Source organism: Vespa mandarinia, chromosome 19, assembly GCF_050613455.1.
Source record: "Vespa mandarinia isolate Hongniang chromosome 19, ASM5061345v1, whole genome shotgun sequence".
Classification (NCBI taxonomy): Eukaryota; Metazoa; Arthropoda; class Insecta; order Hymenoptera; family Vespidae; genus Vespa; species Vespa mandarinia.
This window is the reverse complement of record NC_140828.1, coordinates 2903735-2928544: the sequence shown is the minus strand read 5'-3', so window position 1 is coordinate 2928544 and position 24810 is coordinate 2903735. Positions and strand designations below refer to the sequence as shown.

General features: G+C 26.3%; 6 protein-coding genes across 13 annotated transcripts; 3 read left to right on the top strand and 3 right to left on the bottom strand.

The window, feature by feature from the left end:
- Nucleotides 1-16: 16 nt before the first annotated feature.
- LOC118449346 (CD109 antigen) lies at nt 17-10978 on the bottom strand. Of its 4 annotated transcripts, none has more exons than XR_014983319.1 (27): nt 8799-9028; nt 8367-8559; nt 8059-8283; nt 7728-7978; nt 7450-7608; nt 7166-7337; nt 6915-7100; nt 6593-6828; nt 6396-6516; nt 6168-6311; nt 5938-6057; nt 5743-5797; nt 4551-4773; nt 4048-4165; nt 3717-3903; nt 3473-3633; nt 3212-3350; nt 2998-3116; nt 2784-2923; nt 2488-2707; nt 2030-2407; nt 1788-1937; nt 1495-1670; nt 1226-1397; nt 1037-1139; nt 308-885; nt 17-196 (listed from the first exon to the last, which is right to left on the bottom strand). XR_014983319.1 is itself a non-coding variant. In XM_035883800.2 (27 exons), exons 2-27 carry the CDS (start codon nt 9283-9285, stop codon nt 680-682), a joined length of 4419 nt encoding a protein of 1472 aa, XP_035739693.1. In that variant the 5' UTR covers nt 9286-9306; nt 10749-10978; the 3' UTR covers nt 234-679. The 4 variants fall into 4 exon arrangements, 3 of the variants coding, with proteins under 3 accessions (XP_035739693.1, XP_035739692.1, XP_035739694.1); XM_035883800.2 differs by lacking the exons at nt 17-196; nt 8799-9028 and adding exons at nt 9221-9306; nt 10749-10978 and having other exon boundaries at nt 234-885; XM_035883799.2 differs by lacking the exon at nt 17-196 and having other exon boundaries at nt 234-885.
- Nucleotides 10979-12758: 1780 nt separating this feature from the next.
- Nucleotides 12759-14478, top strand: mRpL15 (mitochondrial ribosomal protein L15). Of its 3 annotated transcripts, none has more exons than XM_085662730.1 (5): nt 12759-12897; nt 13315-13469; nt 13566-13731; nt 13779-13953; nt 14076-14478. In XM_085662730.1, the coding sequence occupies exons 2-5, from the start codon at nt 13393-13395 to the stop codon at nt 14375-14377; spliced, it is 720 nt and encodes a 239-aa protein (XP_085518856.1). In that variant the 5' UTR covers nt 12759-12897; nt 13315-13392; the 3' UTR covers nt 14378-14478. The 3 variants fall into 3 exon arrangements, with proteins under 3 accessions (XP_085518856.1, XP_085518854.1, XP_035739678.1); XM_085662728.1 differs by having other exon boundaries at nt 12811-13063; XM_035883785.2 differs by having other exon boundaries at nt 12812-13063; nt 13794-13953.
- Nucleotides 14479-14490: 12 nt separating this feature from the next.
- On the bottom strand, nt 14491-16371 carry Wwox (WW domain-containing oxidoreductase). Its single transcript, XM_035883782.2, has 7 exons — nt 16229-16371; nt 16018-16082; nt 15696-15932; nt 15382-15577; nt 15124-15309; nt 14780-15035; nt 14491-14700 (listed from the first exon to the last, which is right to left on the bottom strand). The coding sequence occupies exons 1-7, from the start codon at nt 16321-16323 to the stop codon at nt 14491-14493; spliced, it is 1245 nt and encodes a 414-aa protein (XP_035739675.1). The 5' UTR covers nt 16324-16371.
- Nucleotides 16372-16827: 456 nt separating this feature from the next.
- Nucleotides 16828-19149, top strand: Usp12-46 (Ubiquitin-specific protease 12/46). Its single transcript, XM_035883783.2, has 8 exons — nt 16828-16969; nt 17298-17378; nt 17470-17686; nt 17761-17841; nt 17908-18197; nt 18303-18440; nt 18527-18670; nt 18804-19149. The coding sequence occupies exons 1-8, from the start codon at nt 16967-16969 to the stop codon at nt 18909-18911; spliced, it is 1062 nt and encodes a 353-aa protein (XP_035739676.1). The 5' UTR covers nt 16828-16966; the 3' UTR covers nt 18912-19149.
- A 151-nt stretch (nt 19150-19300) lies between these two features.
- On the bottom strand, nt 19301-20373 carry RpL21 (ribosomal protein L21). The gene is made up of 2 exons (XM_035883786.2): nt 20219-20373; nt 19301-19819 (listed from the first exon to the last, which is right to left on the bottom strand). Exon 2 carries the CDS (start codon nt 19808-19810, stop codon nt 19331-19333), a length of 480 nt encoding a protein of 159 aa, XP_035739679.1. The 5' UTR covers nt 19811-19819; nt 20219-20373; the 3' UTR covers nt 19301-19330.
- A 197-nt stretch (nt 20374-20570) lies between these two features.
- On the top strand, nt 20571-23721 carry l(2)k09848 (WD repeat domain 74 lethal (2) k09848). Of its 3 annotated transcripts, XM_085662727.1 has the most exons (9): nt 20571-20752; nt 20850-20997; nt 21076-21171; nt 21265-21571; nt 21645-21742; nt 21811-22012; nt 22098-22385; nt 22492-22543; nt 22692-23721. In XM_085662727.1, the coding sequence occupies exons 1-9, from the start codon at nt 20695-20697 to the stop codon at nt 22703-22705; spliced, it is 1263 nt and encodes a 420-aa protein (XP_085518853.1). In that variant the 5' UTR covers nt 20571-20694; the 3' UTR covers nt 22706-23721. The 3 variants fall into 3 exon arrangements, with proteins under 3 accessions (XP_085518853.1, XP_035739672.1, XP_035739673.1); XM_035883779.2 differs by having other exon boundaries at nt 22492-23721; XM_035883780.2 differs by having other exon boundaries at nt 20583-20639; nt 22492-23721.
- The last annotated feature ends 1089 nt before the right edge of the window (nt 23722-24810 follow it).

Below are 24810 nucleotides of genomic sequence, written 5' to 3'. Positions count from 1 at the left end.
CATAATACGATAGAAATATTGTACAATCATAGAAAACATCACTAGGATTTCATTTTATTTTCATATGATTAAAATATCATTTTTATAAAAATATTATTGTCTTTTATTTTCACAGACCATTCGAATAAATAAAAAGAAAAATAATATTTATTTTTCTTCGCATTAATTAAATCTTTCATAACGTAAACATATTCAGCTAGAAAAAAGAATAGTGAAAAAATATACACGTAGCATAATATTAATAACAGTAACTTTAGTAATATGTTTTACAATATATTTTTAAATGAATTAAAAATTAATTTCTTACATTAACTATTCTGCTTTGTCTGTACGGTGATATTATCTCTGCAATTTTCAAATTGCAAGTTTTGTAAATCTGAAAAGTACTTTGGTCAGCACTTACATATAAAGTATATAATATCTATATCAATGTTTCTCAAATTTTGTAAGTGTAGTTGATTGTCATGGCTTTCTTTATTAAATAAGATGATATTTATTTCTTTAGATTTTTCCATATAAATTCTGAAGATAAAAAAAAATAAAAAATAAAGAAATATTTCCATCCAAAAAAACACTGAATATTTTTAACAAATATATAATTTAAGAAACATTGACTTATACATTTATGTTATGTCACTTGTAAATATTACGTATAAATGTGTTCTCGCTAAATCTATATTTACAAATATTTATAAAGTGCAACAGAAAACAAAACAAGCAAGAATTTCACGTATGCATCTATACAGAAAGATGGAGCAACAGATGCACTAGCATTATCTTTCCTTTTATCAGGTTGCGAGAGACAAACATTTTCACATTCTTCATCCTCGCATATATCACAAAGTGATGCAACTCGTGGTTCATAAAAAACTCGTGCTCTTCTCGCTAATATATTTAAAAGAATTATATTAATATGTTAATAATAATGTATGTGTATATATATATAAATAATAAATAAATAAACTAATAAATAAATAAATATATATATATATATATATATATATATATAATAAAAATTTACTTAGATGAAACTTACATGAGTCATAATAATCATATATAGAAACAGGTACTGGTTTTTGTTTAGCTACTTTGTGTGTCCTATATGCAGATACAGTAGGACAATACTCATGAATAACCATCTGTAATATTGCATTATATTTTAATAATAAAAATGATAAGAGATATTATAAGGTATATTTTTTTCCAAGTATAATAATATGCAAACCTTATCAAAATACAAAACAACCATTGTATCGCCATTTTTAGTTTCTACTCTTTTAACATTTTGCGATACTTCAAGACTAGGTAGAGAATCTCTATCAACTGTAAAACCTGATGGCAAACTAATTTCCATAACAGCCATGTTACTTTCATTAGCTTCTTTTGTTGGTACAAATCTATTATACATAAAATGTCACTTTTATTTACAATAGAAGTTTGTGTATATAAACTTAATTTCCTTAGTTTACTTATAATATATAAATGGTTACATACCCAGAACAAATAGATAGTTGCAAATGATTAGCATTAGAGTTTCGATCTACCTGAGGATCTAAAGTAAATAGCGGCCAAGCACCAGTTACGTTCAAATTATATTCGTATGATACTTGAACTATGGCGAATCCATTACCACTGACAGTGATATTAACAAAACGTGTCTTTTTTGGAAGCTGTACATTTATATTATAATATATATATATATATAATTATATATATGTTATATAATAAAGATATAATTATATATTTTCTTATATATAGATATTATATTGTATAAATTAAAAACTTACAATTTGTTTTTGAAGTATCATAGAATTACGAGAATTTATATTCAATTGATTTTGTCCTCCTTCATAGACTAATGTTAGAAAAACAGAATTGTCTTTTACCATTAATTTTTCACCTAATTGTGCTAACGCATATATACCTATCACAGTATCCTAAAATTGAAACAAATACTTGTGTTAAAAACTAAACAGTCTCTTTCTCTTTTTACGAATATATATATATATATATATATATATAAACTTACTTGCGTCGATGCAAAACCACCTTCTGAATTTCTTTGTTTCACCAACCATTTCATTATGGGTATAGACTCAGCAACTAGATTCCTCCGTAAGTACGTAAGTAATGCATAAGATGTCATTTCTACATCTACAGAACTAGGTAAAGAATGCCATGGATTTTTATCATCTTTTGCAATTGGTTTACTCCACCATTTAATATCATCTTCTGTCAGAGCTTTGGATTGTAATACATAAAATGCATTAGTCTCGTGTGAATGTTTTGCCAAATTTAACACGTATGTGCATATACTTAAAGCATATGGATCGTCTAATCCATCCATATTTCTGACTATATAATCAACACCTCTATTTATATTATTTCTATATTTTTCTATTGCATTCTAAAGTAAAAAAATATTTTTTATTATTTTTTAATACTTATTAAAAATTAAAATATCATATTTTATATAAATATACTTACTGGATTTTCAAGAAAGGCAATAAGTGTAAATGCCGTTAATGCGAGGCCTTTTGCAGCTCCACCTTGCATATCACGATGACTGACTCTTCCTACTTCAGGAAAACTACCATTTTCAGCTTGATTATTGGATAACCATTGCAGAGCTTCGTCTATTACTTTGTTATCGATAGTTATATATTCTGTTGCTTGTCTAAATGATTTAGCTACAAATGCAGTAAGCCTAAACAAAAAAAAAAATGAGAATAAAAATCCATCTTCATATATTGCAGTAAATCGAAAATAATTATCTATTTTACCATGTACTTCCATTAGAATCAGACATGCCGAATGCACTGAATGATCCATCATCATGTTTATATGTCAATTCTTGTTGATAACCAATTTCTAAATACTTCAATGCTTTAGCTTGTATAGCTTGTTTTAATTGATTTGTGCTCTATAAATAAATTATTTCTAAGTTATACACACAAGATTATAGAAAAAAAAAATATGTAAATTTAATTAGATTACCTTCAAATAATTTAATATAACAATATTAGGCACAAAATTCAACATATTTTGTTCTCCACATCCAAATGGCATTTTAATCAAATTTGCTAAATTAGGTATACTAGGGCCCAAGATATCACCTAAAAAATTAATATTTCAAAATTTATAATTATAACAAAAAAGTTCTTAATAAATAATTAAAATAAAAAATATAAAAATGTATGAATATTATTACCTACTGCAGATATTACAATATGTTCTGAATCTACTACTATATTTTTAGGCATCTCAATTGTAATATTCGTTTGTATACTTCTTGTATTTCTTAAATCTAGAAATACTGCCTTATTCACATATTGTGTTTCACCCTCAGCCTATAAAAATGTGAAGAATATATTATACGAATAAACGTATATGTGTATATATATATATATATATATATATATATATTGCATTATTTAAATTATTTATTTGTTAATAAAAAAAAAAAAATTACCTTTACAAGTAATTTGTGTTCGACACTATCCCCTGCTAATACACTATGTGCTGTAGCCTTAATTGTTATATACCCTAATTCTCTTGGAATAATCATAAAAGATACACTTGCACCAGAATTAGCTTTAATTTCTACTTTCTTCTTGCGATATAATTCTAACTCTATATAAAGAAAATATATTTGTAATTTTTATGATGCTATTATTTAAATAATTAAATAAACAAAAATTTATTAATAAATTTACTTGGTGTATCGTGAACTTCATTTGAAATTTCTGCAAATTCAAATTGTCCAGTATTTTCTAATAGGACATCAGATACCAGATTTTTATTCATATAATTAAATACTACGATTTGTATTGCTACGATCTCTCCTCTTATTACAGAATAAGGCAAATCCATAGAAATAAAGAAGGGTCTAAAAACTTTTAGCTGAAATAATATTTATCATATTATTTATATATAATAAACTATTTTACCTTTAACAATATAATATAGCAGAATATATATATATATATATATATATATATATATATGTATATATATATATGTATATATTATATATAATATAATAACCTTTCTTGGTTCTTTAATGAGACCTAATCCATGTACATCACTTAAAGAGAATGCTGTAAGCACCCATGATGTTATGGAGTCTGGTACAACACGTCGAAATTCTGTTTCTCCTTTGATCCTAAAAATTAAAAAAATCTTTGGTTATTTTTCCCTTTATAAAAATGTAATATTTAAAATATCAACATAATCTGTGGTAAGTTATGTTGTATGCAAGGACTTATAAATTGTTATAATTTGTATAAAATATTTGTGTAAACTTTCTTGATGTGTGAAAAATTAATAAGTAACTATAGCTCTAATTACATTGATAGGACACTACAAATAAATTTAAGCAGCTTCACTTCCTTTCATCCTGCATTTTTTACATATACATAAAGACGAGATTTACTGTGTATAACATAAAAGAATATTATTTACAGAAAAATATGTATGTGTTTATAAGTTTGATATAGGTGAAATGTAGCATGCACATACATAGAAATATACAAGATACAAATAAATACCCTGAAGAAAAATTTGTGAAAAGCCAGGTGTTTGAGATGTCATGCATAAGGAATACACGGGGCTTATTCCAAACGGGAGGTGGGATGCGAGAGAAGGCATAAGGACCTGCCAATGGTGGCCTTGTTGCTAATCTGAGCGTTACGGGCGGACCAAGATCTGGTCGAAGCGTAGACGCTCCATGAGACGAGCCTTCTAGCCTACCTTCCCAATTTCCTGGGTATCCTGTAATTTAACTATATGTATTCAAGATGATTATATAACAGATAACACGGAATGTTACATAATGTTCATATGAAATACATTTAGTCATTGGCTGTAAAATAATTTCAATGTCAATATACATAAATTCTATATATATATATATAAAGAAACAAAAAATACATATTTTTTTTATATTTTTATTCTATGACATTTTATAAAACAGTAAATTTAAATAAAAAAAATTATATTTTTTCACAAATTATTAAATCTGTTAGAAATAATATTTTTAATTGCAGAACTGATGCATATATAAAACATGTTATATACATATTTGTTATAAAAAAGAATTTTATTTATTCATCCATAGCAACCCAACAACTAAAATTCATTTAATGAGTTAGCACAAGCAATACAAATCCTCACCAAGCATTAAAAAGCAATTTTATATTTGCAGACTAGCAGTATTTGTAACTAATTATTATGATTATTATAGATGAATGAAATGAAGTAGTATTTATGCAGATTGCAAAATTATAAATTTTTATAAACTAAAAAAAAAAACAGTGTGTGTCATAATTTATTAATTAATTGGCATTACCCAGCATCAATCATTTCCCAAAGCCAAGTTTCAGGGAAATTTTTACGAACAGTGACCTTCTTGGTTGAAATTGTAGCTTGGTTGAAACGTGGGCTTACAGCAGGAACAGGAGCATTTAAATCCAGTGCTGCCATGCTAGCTCTGTAGTATACTATGCACATACAAGCATTGTTAAATAATGAGGATTAACGTAATAAATAAGCATAATAACAAATATTCAGCTCACTAGAAATTTAAGGAATAATAATAAATATAACTGATTCAAATTAAATTAAAAATATGTATAATCTAACTATACTACATTATATATACCAATGTAACATATAATTATGTTAAATAAACATACAAATTATTTTTTAATTTAGTTATGTAAAATAAATAAATATACTTACTTGGTGATAAATATTCAAAAAGATATCCATTTGTAAGAATTGCAGCACCAGTTTTCTAATAAATAAATTTTATTATTAATATATATATATTATTATTAATAATCTAATAATTAAATTTAAAAGTTTTTTCAAAATTTTAAATATATGGAAGAAAGTATTGTATAATATAAAATACGAACTATAGCTGATATTTACCTGAAATACATCATCAGCTGTACCTGATCTAGGTCTCCAGAACGAACGATGAAAATCGAAATTTGAATGTGGAGATTCTTCAATCATATCATATGATTTTAATTCTTTTTCCACTTGTTCCTATAAATATATTAAAATATATTGAAATATATTAAAATGTATTAAAATATATTAAATATGTATACATGTACATATTTTAGTTTATTGTTTATTAAACATATATTACATACATAAGAAATATCATTTCCTGATTTTAGAAGAAGAGACCGTTGATCCACACCTAATATTCCTAAATATGAATTTGGTTTTGAAGAAATTGTCAAAGTGACATCCTTCCCTGGCTCAACTTCTTCTGGCATCACTTTAATGTCAACCTTAATCCCAATAAAAATTAATATTTTATTATTATATTATGAATCATAATTATACATTAATAATGAAATAATATATGCACGTACAAAATTTTGTAGTGCTCCTTCGAGTTCCACATCTAATGTATCTGCAATAACTTCCCCATCATCTCGAATATAATATACAATTACATGTGCTGTAGGTGCCATAACATATGTGGCCAAAAATCTAAATTAATATATTATTATAAATTTATGAGTTATGTATATAGAAGCTTGCACACGAATATTATATATTCACTTACTTAAATTTTATATTATGTTTATCTTGTCCATATACAGAACCTGCATCTAAAATATCACCACGACCAAGCACTTCGTAACTTAGATATTTAAGCGGAGTTGTGGAATTAACTTCGATCTCAATGTCGTGATTTACCATAGGATTTTCGGTTTTTAAAATGGCTTGTATATATTCATTACTATGTGACATGGCTTGATTTGTACTGGAAAACCACTCATGTAAATTTAAATATTGTGCCTAAGAAAGTAATTAAAATCAATAATTTTTTAATTATTATTAATTATTAATTTGAAAGATGGCTTATATATTAATTATCTTCGTACCTCAATATTAAGTGGAACAGAAATATCATTTTTAGGTGGATAAAAATCTAATTGTATCATGCCATGTTCATCTAGAAAACGTGTAATATTAGAGAAAGCTGATTGATTATAAGTGTATCCATAAGCTATTAGAACAGGATTTTTTGTATCTTGAACAGGGGCACCATCATGATAGGCCAATTTAATCTGGAAATAATGATGATATATATTATTTATAAATTAATATATATAATATAAAAAATTTTACTTACAAATGCTGTGTATTTTAATCCTGGTTTATAATATTCAGATGTTTTTATTAACTCCATAGTATATTTATGTTTATGCAATGTTATCTCAAATGAAACATTTTGCCTTCTACCTGTTAATTCTTCTTCAACTGTAGCTTCGATTCTGATAGGTCTTTCATTCTCATCTACAAGCCTGTATTATCAAATAATATAAAAAAAAGATGTATATATATGTGTGCATATGAAAATGTTTTTTATAATATAAAATTTAATTTGAATAGTTTTAACTTTTTTCTTTAATATACCTGAGCTCTGTAACAATATCAAAATCTACAGTAACTTTTCCATCAATAGGCATAACTTTTCTTACAGGTTGTTGGAAAATTGGTTGAATAACTCCCGAAAAAATATTTGGATAAGCAGTTATAGTAGCTTCTCCTTTAACAGGTTTTCCATAAGTGTATCTAAAAAATATATATTACCATATATTATCATACATATATTTCGATTATATTGTTATATAATTTATATTTAATTTTCTTTTATTTATTTTGATTATTATTTACAATAGTTTATTACTTACTTTGCACGAACTGTAGCAGTAATTTTTGATTCTTTAAAAGTTGAATGTTTGGGTGCATCTATAGTCACTTCAAATTTAGGAAGTACATACTCAGCAACTTCAAATTCTTTTTCAAACATTTGATCATTGATATTAACTGTAATCTTCCAAGTACCTAAGACTGGAGACATAGATAATTCAAGTTCATTACTAAAAATCCCATGTGTTATTTGTGGTCGTTGCCATTGTTTAATACGATTACCACCTCCATCCTATAACAATTATCCGTAATAATTTCTATTAATACAATATTTTTATTAAACCATTTACATTTGTTAATAAGTATACTTACTGTGATATAAATATCTACTTGACGTGTAAGACTTGGTCTTAATCTGGAATCTAATATAAGACAACGGAACATGATTTTATTACCAGGCTTATATATTGCCCGATCTGTTTGTATGAAAACAGAATAACTCTTATGAACATATTGTATGTCTGTCGAATTAGCAAATTTTATGCCAGATAGACCACGTGCGAAAAGTGTATAACGTCCTGGAGAAGTATCTCCAACCTGTTAATATATAAATAAAAAATTAAAGAACTAATAATACTATATATAAATAATATGAAAAAATAACTTTTTATTATATATACCTCTAATTTCACAATTCTTGTAGAATATGGTTCTACTGTAACAGTTTGGGAGATGTTAAAACGATCCCCATTGTCAAGATTTCCAAACAATTCTATATACACACTTGAAGGTGTTGAAACACCAATAGTGCTTACTGTAACATGGTATTCAGAATCAGGACGTACTATCCTTGGTGCGATAACAGCATAATACCTTAAAAATATAAAATATTTACATTGTATCTGCATAAAGAGAAAGAAAGACAGAAAAAGAGAGGGAAAAGAGAAAGAGAAAGAAAGAGAGAAAGAGAAAGAGAGAGAGAGGGAAAGAGAGAGAGAGAGAGAGAGAGAGAGAGAGAGAGAGAGAGAGAGAGAGAGGAAGGGAGTTATAATATTAGACTTCATTAACAACCTGTTGCTTTAGTACTGATAAAACTATAAATATTCACTTACGGTTTCTCTTTCTGATTATGAGGATCCAAATAGAAAAAAGTAGTAAAAATAAAAAACGTTGAAAGAACCGCCATAAAAATATAAACACAGAAACCAAATAGATTGGTTAATTTTGAATTCAAATTAGTATACATTATTAAATTCTCAAAAACATAATACTAATAAAAAACAATAACGAAAAATATACTCAATATTCGATAGATAAAACTTTTGTGACGACGTTAGATTATATCAAATAAAAATCAACACAAATATTAGTCACGAACGTAGTACTGCGTATGAAACATCAACAATGGCGCCCGATGGGGATTCCCGCCAATATTCATTGAGATTACTCGTTTTCAAACTATCTAGCTTTTACTTTATTTATAAATAAATGCATTAAACTAGAAATAAATATACTATTAACATTAATTACGTACGATTCAGCTAATGCATTGTTTACTATTCCCAAAAGAAGAAAGCTGCATAAACATAACCAATCCATTATTATTGAAATATTTCACATCTGAAACATATATAAAAATTCATAGTTTATATTAATTTCAATTATGGCAGATATTAATCTATGTACAATTCGCTTTTGTATAGAAAATTATTCATTATGTCATAATCAAGATAATTAATCATAATCGTGTGCATACACAATATATTACGTAATAACATATATTCGTATATTCATAAATACAATACTTGTCAAACGAGGGTTTTTCCATTTTTAAATTGTTTCTTATTATTGTCAGATTGAATTTTTCCAAGAATGATTGCATAATTTTCATGTACAAAAATAAATTTCATTATATTGCATTTATAAATTTTAACAAATATGTCGAATATACAAAGTTCAGTCAAATTTTATTCTATACGTATTAATAATAAAAATATTCAATAAATTGTTTATTTATAAAATTATGATTATTGTAAATAAAATTACAATGATCGTAAAAAATGATAATAACACAACATTTAAGTGATTAGACGTTAAAAAAATGTTAGGAATTATAAATTATATTTTTTCGCTCGTATAACCTAAAAAACAAAATGTTTATTATATATTGAATATAATTAATAATTTAAATAATTCTTTTATAATCGAGGTGAAAAATTTTACAATGCTAAAAAGGAACATAATAAAATAGAAATTGCTGTCTATCGTGTGACACTTTCGTTAGTGTCAAGCAAGAGATTTTAGAATATTCGCTTTCACATACATACACACAGAAAAAGAGAGAGAAAGAGACACAGAGAGAAACAGAGAGAGACAGAGAAAGACGGAGAGAGAGAGAGAGAGAGAGAGAGAGAGAGAAAGAGAGAGAGAGAGAGAGAGAGAGAGACAGAGAAAGACAGAGAGAGACAGAGAAAGAGAGAGAGAAAGAAAGAGAAAGAGAGAGAGAGCTTATATACTGGAATAAATTATAAATACGTCATTTTTTACCTGGATAAATTTTTGCGATTCTGTTTTCTATTTGCTTTAAATTATTTCCTAACATAATAATAATGATAATAAACTTGATTTTTATAAATCACCAATTTAATACGATTTTCGTAATCATTAATTAATTAAATATTAGAATTATATGATGAAATAAATACGATATTATATTATTTGAATTACGAACAAATAATAATAAAAATATGAAATATATTTAAAATTCCCACTGAAAAATAGATCACTATAATAAAATCTTTTTGCTCTCAAAACTAAAAAAGATTAACATTTAATTATATCAACTCGTTATAAATATCGTATTGCAATAATTGGAAAAAGATAATGAAAAAGAAATATAATCTTCAAGTATAATCTTCAAGCTTAATCAGGTTACAGCGACAAGAGAGCTTCACGCAACACTTCCAAAGACCTAGTTTGTACCATCGAGATCATTCCCGGCGCTGAACCATGAATCCTTTCGGAGGACAACGTCATTTCGTTAAATAAATAGAATGACTCACCAGTCGTCGATGTAATGCGTTTCAAAATGTCACCTTTAAAAGGTGCTAAGATATTTTTAAAATCTCCTTTTGGATTTTTTAAATATAATATTAATTATATCTTGAACTTGTAAAGATAAGCAAAAAATTAAGGATAAAAATAAAGATATATTGCAGAGCAATGACAACAATCCTGTTCAAGTCATTCGTTTCTCTTACCGTCTCAAACGACGGCCGAATGTATACTGACGGATACTACCAATCATGGACGCAAGAAACCGGACGATCTGGCTTTCCCTTCCATTTCTTTCTCTTTCTCTATCTCTCTTTCTCTTTTTTCTATAAATCTCTCTTTCTCTCTCCCTCTCTCTCTCTTTCTCTCTCTATTTGTCTCTCTATATTCTCACTCCTTCCTCTTTCAGTAGCCACGTCTTTACCGTTAGAGGAATAACGACTGGATTTACCATACTTGAGTTTCTTGTGTTTTCCTCTTATACTATTTCTATTTTAAAAAGAAAGACAAACGTTATCAACGATAACCTTTGCTTGATTTCTAACTTACGTCATCGATTAATTTCAAAAAATATTTTGTTCGGTGAAGTAATCGATGCTGCGTCTACATCTACAAATGAAGGTCATCCTCCAGCATAATTTTTTTTTTGTTAAGACAATGGACTTCTCATTAATTCTTTTTTTATTTTTCATCTTCGTTATATGCGAGGAGAACGTGATCAAACCGATTATCTAGAAAGAAAATAATACAATCAATTATTTACATATTTTCTAATCGTCGATTATAATTGAACATACTACCCGCTTGTAAAGAGAACATCGATTGTTTTGTAATTGATTGTATAAAAGATATAAATACAATATAAAAAAATAGAATACAATAGATGACGTGAAAGAATGATTTACAGAGACTTTAATGCGTGTACATGCTACATTGTAATCGGATCACTAGGTTTATTCGAATGTATTTGAATTTTTATCTAATTATATATACATATATATAAAATTTATTTCTATGTATATATATATATTTTTTTTTTTAACTATAGTAATAATAATCCAATAATATAATATTGTCAGTCATATTTCTTTGAACAAGTGAACTAATTTTCTTTACCTAATTCTACATGTAAAGTCTATAAATATTATCTTTATAATTACATTACACATTTATAAGTATATATATATACACACAATACTTACAGTTTTATTAATCTGTTAGTGAATATTAAAGAATTAAGAGGAAAATAGCATTGAAGAAAAATGGCTTCCCTTTCTCCTTGATGTTCTCTTTATATAAAATCGAACTATCGATAAAAAATAAATAAGAAGTTTCATCTACTTTTCTTAATGTTTATGTATTATATATGTATTATGTATATATTTTCTTTACATATTTATTATAAATGTTATATATAGTGAGATTATCCTCTTCTCATGTAATCGTATTTTCTTTTCCATCTGTTTTGTTATTTCTCCAAGTTTGGTTTTTAATAAGTTGTTATCCTGTAAGAATAAAATTTTTAATGGGTGAAGTGGTGACACTGTTAACATCTTGGCTACAGATTTGACAATTCGGGTTTGAATTTCGGCGGGAGAAAAAAAATTTTATTTCGAAAAATATCCGAGCGGGATTCGATCTGCCTCGTTTGAGTGGTTTGATTCAAAAACTTTAAACATAACTCGAATGACAGCAGATCGAGTCCGCTAGAGGAAAACATTTTTTTATATTAATAAATTCTAAATTAATTATAAAAATCAAAAAAAATAATTTTCTTCAACAAAATCAGTATTGGGTTTTGCTAAATAATCTTTATACATTACATTATAAAAATACATTATAAAATATAATGTACGTATTATAAAATACAGTAACATTATATGTGTATGTGCATGTGCATGTGTGTGTGTGTGTGTGTGTGTGGAAATTATATCTTTATACTATTTCAATATTTTTTCTAATGTTATTATTTATATTATGTACTTATATATTGTACTTATTAACAATATTTATTCTTTCCAAATTACACATAGAAATTGCATACATATATATATACCTTTATATTAAATATATGATAATCAGTACAAAATGGAGGGAGTATCCCCACCATAAGGAATATACAAACAACATCTAGGAGGCGTGTAAAACATAGTTTTGGTACTATATTTTTTAAATTGACTCTAGATAATAATAATTACAAAGAAAACAATTTGTTAAATCAAAAATGGCAAAAAGTGGTAGAGATTTAGCATTATCCATGTTAAGAACTTTACCTCGAGTAGTACTGTCAAATCTTCGACCTAACCCTGGTTCAAAAATAGCTGTAAGAATTTTTTTTTTAATTTAGTACTTATGCATGTATTAGATTCATTAGACATATAGTTAAATCAAATTAAGATCTTTGAATATTGTTATGTTATTATTAAAATTAGATATATGTTGAAAATCAATTAGAAATTATATAACCTCTAATTGTTATATTTTATTAATTTTGAGAAACTTTCATTGAAAATACAGTTTTATATGTAATTAATAGAATTTTAAGATAGTTTCATTTTTATGTTATAAAATTAGTCAAAAAGAGGTAGAGGTCAACACGGAGGAGATAAACACGGCGCAGGAAATAAAGGTTCTGGTCAAAGACAAAATTATATGAGACCTGGATATGAAACTGGAAACAACCCGTTTTATCTTAGATTTCAATACGAACCATATTATAAAGGACATCAGTAAATATAACGTTTCTTATTATAGGAATATTTTAGATTACTTTTATTCTGATTACATATTTAAAGCAATTTGTGCCATGCGTTTATTCATTACAGCTTAAGAAGACAGTATCCACCACTTTCTTTACATCAGCTACAAATGTTTATAGATACAAATAGGATAGATATAAGTAAACCAATTGATCTTGCAACTATAATAAATACAGGATTATATAACTTCCATATTAATTGGAAACATGCTGGAGTTCATTTAACAGATGAGGTAATCAAATTTTTATTTAAGATAGAATTATTACCATTTGATATTAGAAAGCATCTTTTAAGGGCGCAGATTTATTCAAAGCAAAAGTTAACATAGAAGTACAATGGGCAAGTGAACCAGTGATCGCTGCAATTGAAAGAAATGGTGGTGTTATTACTACAGCCTATTATGATACAAATTGCTTGTTTGCTTTAAATGATACCGAACAATTTCTTCGTAGAGGTATAGTTATTCTTGTTTATTTAATTATATCTTGGCAATATAGTTAATATATAAAAATCAAACACATTTTTTTGTACTTATATTATTTTAATATGTTTATTAATGATATATTTGTGATTTAGGTGATCCAATACCCCGTAGATTATTACCACCTGCAGATTGCTTAGAATATTATTCAAGTGCTGCATCAAGAGGATATTTGGCAGATCCTGAAAAAATTTCTCAAGAACGTTTAATATTATCACAAAAATATGGTTATATACTTCCAAAAATTGAAGATGATCCTGACTATGAAATGCTAACAGAACGTAAAGACCCACGACAGTTATTTTATGGCCTTGAACCAGGTTGGGTTATAAGTCTTGTAGATAAAACAATTCTCAAACCAAAGGCAGAATATTTGAAAGAATTTTATGCTAGTTAAAATATTGTATGTTTTTAATAAATATAAAAAATGTTTAATCTTATATTAAATTATTTAAAATATAAGATATGAATAAAATAAATATATATGATATTATGGAATACTTTATCAAATTATTTTAAAGCTAATTCTTGCCAAAGTTTATCTTTTTTCATAACATTTATGATCATATCTTGAGAAACAGACCATAATCTACTTGCTAATGCAGAATCTACTGCAAAATTTGAGGGATCACAACGATAACAATTATTAAAGTAAAGTCCTGTTGCTCCTTCTAATTCTGGTGCAGTTGCACAAAAAATTGTTGTGCTTGCTGCTTGTTGCTAAAATAAAAGAGAAAAATAATAGAATTAATATTTTTTATTAAAAATGTTCTTATTTAACAAAAAATTTGAAATGTACCAATGATTTGGTGAAGGGTCTCACTATGGCATATAATATTCGGAAAATCCACGAATAACGAGGTAAAGATGAAGAAACCATATTGCCAGGATGACAACTAAATACACTTACTGCAGGCCATCGTTTAGATAATTCTTGTGCAAATAATATATTACAAAGTTTTGAATCATTGTATGCACCCATTGGCCAATAATGATATCTAGGTGGTGATAAAGTTAAAGGATGAATATCTTCTACATGTTGTATAGAAGAAAATCTATGGAGTAATAATAACTTTTTAAATTATATATTATAAAAATATTTTTTATAAAAAGATTATAATGAATTTAATACATTAAAAGTACCTATGCGATTCACTGGAAACAAATATTATTCTTGCATTATGACAACTGCGTATTGGATGCTCCAATAAAAGTGTAAAATAAAAATGTGAAAGATGATTTACTTGGAATGTTGTTTCATAACCATCTTTTGTAAGTTCATATGGAATCGCAAAAACACCAGCATTCAATATTAAAATATGAAGAGTCCTAAAAAAATGTTATATTTGTTAAAATAATATAAAGAAATTTATATATAAACATTTATTTTTCTAGAATTACCTATATTTTTGTTTAAACTTTTCTGCAGCATTACGTACACTTTGTAACAACGTTAAATCTAATTCTAATACTTCACAATTAACATTTTCTTTTTCTTGTCTTATTTTTTTCACTGCCTCTTCACCTGTTTTTAAATTTCTACAAGCAAGTATAACATAACAACCATGTAAAGCTAATGACCTAGCTGTTTCGAAACCTAAAATCAATGAATGTTTTATGTTTCACATATAAATAAAATTAAAATAATAAATAAATAAATAAATAAATAAATAAATATATATATATATATATATATATATATATATATCAAATACCTATTCCAGTATTAGCACCAGTGACAAGTGCTAATTTACCACGTAAATCTCTACCATGTAAAACTGAAAGGGCTGTACTACTTCCATCGAACCTTTGCCGTACTGGTTGTGAAATTTCTCTATATTCTGTGGCAAAAGCCAGCCTGGGATCAGTGTAAGTAGTAGTACGATTCATGTGATCGACAAAGAGAACTTTACCATCATCAGATATACATTTCTCCCAACCAGATGGTAATTCTAAGAAAAAGTCATGATACTTTAACTTCATTATTTAATTAGAATAAAAAAATGTAAACATATATACTTGTTTCTATAACAATACCTCCTTCAACAATTTTCTTACGCCCAGTTCTAGGATGGGTCCATTGTGTACCTTTCGTATAGTGACTATAAAATAAAGATCAAACATTTCAAATAAAATAATAAATAAAAAGTAAATAAAAACTTATAAATAAATATATGAAATTAAAAGATTAACTATTATAACTTTATTATAGAGAAATTAACTTAATTATTATCAAATGAACATTTACTTTACGTAATAAACATTCCCATCTACAGTAGCCCTTTCCTCCCATCCAGGAGGTAATTCATCCTCGCTATCGGAATCATTTAGGACATTCACCATGTTTATTTTGCAAATTAAGCTACTTCATTATTATGCTAGGGAAATTTCTAGTTTGGGATGTAAACTTACTAGCCGCCATATTTACTATATGCTATCTGATCAGAAAATATTCGATCATTAATACTGATATTTGGATGAGTCCTGTTATATTGAAGTATAAATTTAACAAAATCAATTTATTATATAATAAATAACAATGAAATTTTCTAAATCAAAGGTTTGAGTGTGTTGAAATTTCAATTATATTAATGATTATAAATTAGAATTATGCGAATTAATAACTTACGCGTAAATATGCAGTTGAAGTCATTTGCATATGTCGAACGGTCGAACGTAACAAAATTATTCTATTTTAAATTTCTTTTCTCTAACAGGAAATTTAAGACGCCAATCACGTATTTATTTCTCTCTCCCTTCGAAGAAAGCTTCTCTTGCGCATGTAGATGTATATGCTAAAGTATATGCGCAACTTAGCCTTTTCTTAGAAGAAACATTTGAGTATACGATTGTGATAACTTTATTGACTTACTTTAGTCAAGGATTTTAGGTAATGAATCATTAGGTCACATTAAGATGGAGTTTATATCGTTGATGAATTTTATGTTAAACATTCGATATACAGTTGGGGCTATAAAATCATAAAATGGTAAGTGTCTATTTAATATCAGTGCAGAACTACATGCATTTGTAACTGATAGTAATATTTTTTTCTTAATCTTTATACTCTCTTATTTACATTTGTGATCTAATTATTATTCTATTCATGTCGCTTAATTTTATTTATATACTACTGTATTATGTAAATTTTCTTGTTATAAATTTTGATATAAATATTTTGAAAGTCAATGATAGATGAACTTATTTTTCATATTAGTTGTTCATCTATTTCTTAATATATTATCTATTACATTCTTATTATTTCTATCTTTGTATTACTTATTTATTGATATTTATTTAAAATACTGTTGTTACAGGGTGCAAACATATCACAATTAGAAAGAGATATCGGCTCTGATCAGTTTCCACCAAATGAACATTATTTTGGTTTAGTCAATGTAAGTAAAAGTAAATGTAATAATCAAACATTGTTTCCAATATATTTGTTATTATCAATTAATTATAAATTATTTCTTTCTTTTTTTCTAGTTTGGTAATACTTGTTACAGCAATTCAGTATTGCAAGCCCTATATTTCTGTAGGCCATTTAGAGAGAAAGTATTAGAATACAAAGCTAGAAACAAGAGAACCAAGGAAACATTATTAACATGTTTAGCTGATTTGTTTCATAATATTGCTACACAAAAGAAAAAAGTTGGTTCCATTGCTCCTAAAAAGTTTATTGCTAGATTAAGAAAAGAAAAAGGTTTGTTATATTTTTTTTTTGATTTGATTTAATTAATTTAATTTGCTTTATTAAAGGTAATCTTACCTTTACAGAGGAATTTGATAATTATATGCAACAAGATGCACACGAGTTTTTAAACTTTCTTATTAATCATATAAATGAAATTATTCTGGGTAAGTACTTTAATTGTAAGTTTCTTCTTTTTGTTTATGTAATATATTTGTTATTTGTTATTTTAGCAGAAAGAAGTCAAACCAAACAGACAGGTGGAAAAGGTGCAGGTGATGCTGGGTCTCCACCAGAACCAACATGGGTCCATGAGATATTTCAAGGAATATTGACTTCGGAAACACGCTGCCTTAATTGTGAGACTGTTTCTAGCAAAGATGAGGATTTTTTTGATCTGCAAGTTGATGTAGACCAAAACACCTCAATAACATACTGCCTGCGTTGTTTCTCTAATACTGAAACTCTTTGTAGTGATAATAAATTTAAATGTGATCATTGTAGTAGCTATCAAGAAGCTCAGGTATACTTTTATCTTATTTTTCATTCAAGTTTTATATAAAATTAGATAATATCGATTAAAATTAATAAGCGAAATTAATATATTATCTGTTATATTGTATTTTAGAAACGAATGAGAGTTAAGAAACTTCCAATGATCTTAGCATTACATTTAAAAAGATTTAAATACGTGGAACAATATAATCGACACATCAAAGTATCTCACAGGGTAGTTTTTCCATTGGAATTGCGGCTTTTTAATACTGTAAATATCATGAAGAATTTGTTGTGCATATTATTTGATTTTTTCTTTTTTGTAAATATTTATAAAAACAAAATTTTTAATTGCAGAGTGATGATGCTGTCAACCCTGATCGCTTGTATGATTTAGTTGCAGTTGTGATACATTGCGGAAGTGGCCCTAACAGAGGTCACTATATTTCTATAGTAAAGAGTCATGGATTTTGGTTGCTTTTCGACGATGACATGGTTGATGTAAGATATATATTTATACAAAAATTATATATTTTAAATACCCTTAGAAAATATATTCTCGTAAGAAATAAAGTATATACATTTATTATTTTAGCTATGAATATATTTAATTTAACTTAATCATATTTTTTAGAAAATTGATGCATCAACTATAGAGGATTTCTATGGGCTCACCTCAGATATACAGAAGAGTTCAGAAACTGGATATATTTTGTTTTATCAATCGAGAGATTGTAGTTAAAAACCATTCAACATAACAAAAGAAGTTATGTTAAGTATAGTCATTATCATTTAAAATTAATGTAATTCTCTAAATTAATTTCTACACATTTTAACTGTACAGTTGAGATTTTATTTCTAAAAATTAATATGTATATGAATTTTTTTTCTTTTTTATTAAAAAAATGCCAATGCTAAACTATTAATCTGGGAATTGGTTTCCTACGTAAAAAAGCAATTGTTTATTATTTGTTATATGAATGTTATTATACTATGTTATCTGAAAAGAAGTATTATCTAATCTTATATAAGATATAAGTGAGAATTAAAGAACTTTATGACTATAAATATTAATTCTTATTAATTAAATTCCTGATTTATATATCTAAGGGCATTAAGCAATAAAGATGATTTATATTTTAAAACATATTTATTGCAGCTTTAAGCAATAAATTCATAAGGAATAGGTGCAAGTAATATAGGTGCCTCACGTCCTGATACAATATGAGCTTTAGATGGTTCAGCAGGCTGTCTTTTAAGTTGAACTTGAACTTTATTTTCTTTTGCTTCTTTCCTAAGCCTTTCATTTTCTTTTACGCGTTTTAAGAAATCTTCTCTGCACTTTGAGTGAGTAAGATGTTCAATGCGCACATTAATACGTTTTGCAATGATGCGTCCACGCACCCTTTTGTTAACAATAACTCCAAGAGCATGAGGTGTGACATTAAATACACGTCCAGTTTTCCCATGATAAACCTTATATGGCATTCCTTTTTGAACAGCTCCATTGCCCTTGATGTCAACTATGTCACCAACTTTGTACACTTTCATGTACGTGGACAGAGGAATAGTTCCATGTTTGCGGAATTTTCGGGAAAACAAATCCCTTGTACCACGACGATAACCTTTGGAGTTGGTCATATTTTAATACTGAAAAAAAATATCTCATATAAATAGATTCAATTGAACAAGACAATATCTTATTATGAAGTAAAGAAAACAGCTGTGTTATATACAACATAGCATTTTTCATATGACCAAATCCTTCTTTCATACGAAGCAACATAAAAAATTAAAAGAATTGATTGATATGTAAAAAACGAAACGGTGAAATTATTAAATTAAAAGTTCTTCTAGAATTTTCGCTATAGGTACATCAAGTTTCGTCAAAATACACGTGGTCACTTTCGACATTATCTGAATTTCAATATTTCTAATAAAAATACGTACGATATAATACGCAAAGGCAAAGATATTTTACACTTTGTATAAATTCTATCAGTACATTGATATAACTAGAATATTAAACGATTATTTTCTAATACTAACCTCTATGAACAAAAATGATAGCGTAGCTCGTCGGAAAAGAAAGAACCTCGCTGAACTTTTATTCTAAGATGGCATATACATGCGTCTAATATTTTCTCTGTCAATGGCACTTTCAACCAGTGAATTTGATTGGCTAAAAGTAAAGCACTTCCTTTCTGACCAATCGCAACTCTCGAATTATATCGTTCCCGATCGTTACTAAAAGTGGATTGGTTAAGACATGTAGAGTTTTCTTTTTGACCAATCATAACTCTTAAATTATTGGAGGCTAAATTGAAAACAATAAAAATATTTATACAATGCTAACAATACAAAAATGCTAAAAATTTCATATTATTTCGTATATATTTATTTAAAAGTTTGGCCACCTTGTATGTCAGTTCGCACCATGTATAAATTTTCACGTGGTAGTTCTCTCATGGTACATAATTTCTTCAAAATACTTTATAATATTGTATAATAATTAATATTTAACAATGAATTTCAAAAATGATTTTGATGTTTTCGTGGGTGGTAAATCAGGATTTTTTAAAGGTTAACATGCTTATAAAGACATGCATGTCTTATAATCAAATAAAAATTTATTTTTTTCAAGTAAATAATTTTTAAATATAAAATAAATTAATTATAGGAATCAAAATTGGACAAAAAGAATGTGTACAAAAGAATTTAAAGAGTTTTATATCGATTGGGTATAATGATGAGATTACCACAGCAAGTTGGGGTGATGACGAAGAACGAGAAATACTCATAGCTTATGGTACAAAGGAAACAAGAAGGTTTTATTTATATTATATAGTTATGATCAAAGATTATTCCATTTGTAACTGATATCAAACATATTCAACATTTTATAGCGTCAGCATTTATGATACTGAAGATATGTCATTTACAAATACATTTGTTTGCGATATTGGTCAAGGAAGTATAAATGGCATATCACGTTATGATGGGTAAATCATTATGATTATTTTGGTACATATTATGCTACTATTTTTTATAAATACAAACTTTTAATTATTGAATAAACATTAAACACCTATTAGGGCAATTTTGACTGCAGTTCATTCTGGCGAGATAAAATTATGGAAATTTAATGATCAAGACCAAGTTATATTAAATGCTGGTAGTAATTTATATAGAATGTGTCATTCTAATGTAAACAAGAAAATAATAGCTACTGGTGGCAAAGAAAATGGATTAAAATTGTTTGATTTAGAGAAGCAAAAACAAATTTTTAGTGAAAAGAATATACCACATGATTTTTTAAATTTAAGAGTACCAATTTGGATTTCAGATATAGCTTTTCTTCAAGACTCACATAAAATAGTTACTGTTAGCAGATTCGGATATGTATGACTTTTATTTTCTAAGAGTATTTTTCATTCCAAATTAAATATTTAAATAAATTTTTTAATTATTTTAGGTACGTTTGTACGATACTAATGTACAAAGAAGACCGATGATAAATATAGAAATAAAAGATGAACCCCTGACTGCTGTGACTGTACCTTGTAAGGAAATGTAAGAATTTTTTTCACACATTCATATCATAAAAATATTATAATAGCATAATATAAATATTATTATAGGCAAGTTATGGTAGGTTCAGGTAAAGGTATGATGAAACTGATTGATTTACGTAAACCTGGAAAAATATTACATACATATAAGGGTCTGGTTGGTAGCATAACTGGATTAGCTTCTAGTAAAATGGGACCATATGTAGTTAGCACTTCTTTAGATAGACATTTAAGAGTTCATAATATTAATACAAGAGAAATGATCAAAAAGGTAATTTCATAAATAAATAAATATTATGCATACATATATTACTGTATATTAAATATTATTTTGTTTCTTTTTCACGTTTATGTAGGTTTATCTAACTTCAAAATTAACGTGTTTAGTATTGAGATCAACATTCTCTATAGAAACACAGATTGATAATCCTGAAAAAGTTCCAGATAACAATAGTATTAGTATTAGTAATAATAATGATAATGAAGTTATGTATATAGATAATAAATTAAAGGATACAAATGATGATGCAGAATATGAAGAGTTATTTGATAAAATGGAAGTTATAACATCGAAACATAAAAAAACAAATTTGTGTTATAAAAGAAAGAAATGTACTAAAAGTGCTTCTTTGATTGATCATTCTGTATGTAATTTTCTATTAATATATATGCTATTATGTTTAACACTATTATTTAAACAAATGTTTCTGAAAGTTCTTATATATTTTACTTTTTAATATCTTTTTATAGGAAGAATCAAAAACATCTATGATGCTGGAACCTTCAAATATTATTGTAAAAAGTAAGAAAATTAAGAAAAGAAAAAAGTTAATATCCAATAATTAGTCATAAATATAGTAACAAATAGTGTACATATAAAAATCAATGAACCTAAATGCACTTTCATACATTATACATACGTTTAATTTTTCTTTATACCTTCTTACGAGGATTGGAAATATAGATCAGAATAAAATAAACGATATATTATATATATATCATAGTGTATTCTATCGCTGAGCACTTTCTGCATTTATAAGTTACATATGTGAGAGAGCCAAGGATCATGCGCTAATCACTTTGCTCAGGGTACATAATATTAAGATGCGATCACGTGAACTAACTACAACACAAGTTTGTGTATCATACAATTCATTATTAATACCTCAATAAATTATATTTTGGTTTTCGCAATGCAAGAACTGCCACGTCCAAAATCTTTATCTTTCTTCCTTTTTAAGTTTTTTGCCGAATTCTCTCTAATTTCTCTTATAAATTGTTGCTTCGTTCGTTGAAGTAAATAACGAATTAAAAAATTGTTATATAATATACACGCGAATCAAACTGATTTTATTTTATAGAAGCTGAAGGAAAGCGAACGTGACTGCTTGCAAATTTGCAGTATATATTTTGTACTAAAGAGAGTAAGATTAACTACGGCACGTTAAACCTATGCGGATGTACAGTTTGTTTCTCAATGTACAAAAACCGTCTGTTTCATAGCATTTGTCATAATACTACTATTGTGACAATATCTCAATGACATATCTCAATTTCCTTTTTTTTTAATCATTAATGGAATATTTAATCTTACACAGATAAACATATACAGGAATAATTTTACTAAATTATAGGCACTGGCTCTGCACTATCAAGTAGCGACTTTTACCTTTACTTTTATAGATAAAAAGAGGAACGTTAGTGCCAAAAATAGAAATGAATATTAACAAACAGGCCATTTATGTACATGATTCTTTTAGTGTTTTAAGTATGTACAAATTTTTTTCAATAGAAGGCTCTACATACAATTACTACTTAGCTTCTTTTATTTTTTTTTTATATATAGATTAATTGAAATAAAAATTATTTTTTTTTTCAAAAGAATACATTTGTTTTCATAAAAGTAATTGTTAACAAGTTCTCTTGGTATATTCTAGTACATTTAACAAATTTCTTTTTTATGCATCGTTAGTATCTATAATATGTGCCTAGAATTTATTCAACAAGATCTACATACATATTGTTTCAAGAGAATTCTAATAGGATTTTATTTAGATGCTATTCATTTTCTTGGAGGTAAATGTTAAGGAGATAATTGGTTTAAATATTTTATAGAATTATGTATTTGGGTCATTTTCGATAAAGAATAATTTAGAATAGAAAATATATTACACAAGCAAAACATTTTGTCAAAAAGCCAAAACAATATAATAATAAGAAAACTTGAATTACTTTTATATGTCATACATTTCCTATTTAGATATATAGTGTAAAATGTACCATGAAAGAAAAGAAATTCTTAAAAATTATTTCAGGTATAATGTATGATAAGCATGATCAATGTATATGCGAAATAAAAAAAATCATTGGTTAAACATCCTTTCAAAATAATGTTTACGCATCTATACTCTTATCATATACTTTTGTTTTTTATATTAAAAAAAATATAAGCACATAAAGATTGCTATATATATATATATACATATATATATACATATATATATATACATATACATATATATATGTATATATTTACACATATATAATAATAATAATAATAATAATAATAATAATAATAATAATAATAATAATAATAATAATAATAATAATAATAATAAAAGAAATTTCCTATTAATTTATAAAATACATACAAGGTAATCTGAAGAAAGCATTAGAGCAGTGAAAATACAAAGATAATAATTTATAATGTATACTTTTAATACAGTTATAAGAGAATGATTTTAAGTGTGAGTACTACACTCGTGTTTTATCTATCTCCGTTTTAAATTTATATATTTGCCTGTGACTCATTCTTTGCAAATATGTTTCATAACGAACATGAAGCCTCTCTTTCCTTTATTTCTTTTATAATTTATTTTCTTTTCCTTTATAATTCACTTTCATTTATCATCAATTTTATCATTACACATTCATTGGCAATTTTGACTAATACAAAAAATAATCAACAAAATCAATTTCCCTCTATTTTTATGATAGCATTATGTATTGTTACAATGTGTTGCTATTGCTTAATTATTTGAAAGATTGTTCATATATTATATGAAATTG

What these genes read in the sequence shown, in the direction of transcription:
- RpL21 (XM_035883786.2), bottom strand. Translation starts at nt 19,810, where the DNA reads ATGACCAACTCCAAAGGTTATCGTCGTGGTACAAGGGATTTGTTTTCC.
- LOC118449346 (XM_035883799.2), bottom strand. Translation starts at nt 8,932, where the DNA reads ATGTATACTAATTTGAATTCAAAATTAACCAATCTATTTGGTTTCTGT. An exon ending in AAACATAATATAAAATTTAA is followed by an intron (nt 6,517 to 6,592) that starts GTAAGTGAATAT and finishes ATATTAATTTAG; the next exon opens with ATTTTTGGCCACATATGTTA. An exon ending in TTCACAAATTTTTCTTCAGG is followed by an intron (nt 4,166 to 4,550) that starts GTATTTATTTGT and finishes TTTAATTTTTAG; the next exon opens with GATCAAAGGAGAAACAGAAT.
- Wwox (XM_035883782.2), bottom strand. Translation starts at nt 16,323, where the DNA reads ATGGTGAATGTCCTAAATGATTCCGATAGCGAGGATGAATTACCTCCT. An exon ending in GGGAATGTTTATTACGTAAA is followed by an intron (nt 16,083 to 16,228) that starts GTAAATGTTCAT and finishes TTTATTTTATAG; the next exon opens with TCACTATACGAAAGGTACAC. An exon ending in TGGTGCTAATACTGGAATAG is followed by an intron (nt 15,578 to 15,695) that starts GTATTTGATATA and finishes CATTGATTTTAG; the next exon opens with GTTTCGAAACAGCTAGGTCA.
- mRpL15 (XM_085662728.1), top strand. Translation starts at nt 12,965, where the DNA reads ATGGCAAAAAGTGGTAGAGATTTAGCATTATCCATGTTAAGAACTTTA. An exon ending in ACCCTGGTTCAAAAATAGCT is followed by an intron (nt 13,064 to 13,314) that starts GTAAGAATTTTT and finishes TTATAAAATTAG; the next exon opens with TCAAAAAGAGGTAGAGGTCA. An exon ending in GAGTTCATTTAACAGATGAG is followed by an intron (nt 13,732 to 13,778) that starts GTAATCAAATTT and finishes ATTTGATATTAG; the next exon opens with AAAGCATCTTTTAAGGGCGC.
- Usp12-46 (XM_035883783.2), top strand. An exon ending in TAGATTAAGAAAAGAAAAAG is followed by an intron (nt 17,687 to 17,760) that starts GTTTGTTATATT and finishes TTACCTTTACAG; the next exon opens with AGGAATTTGATAATTATATG. An exon ending in GTAGCTATCAAGAAGCTCAG is followed by an intron (nt 18,198 to 18,302) that starts GTATACTTTTAT and finishes ATTGTATTTTAG; the next exon opens with AAACGAATGAGAGTTAAGAA.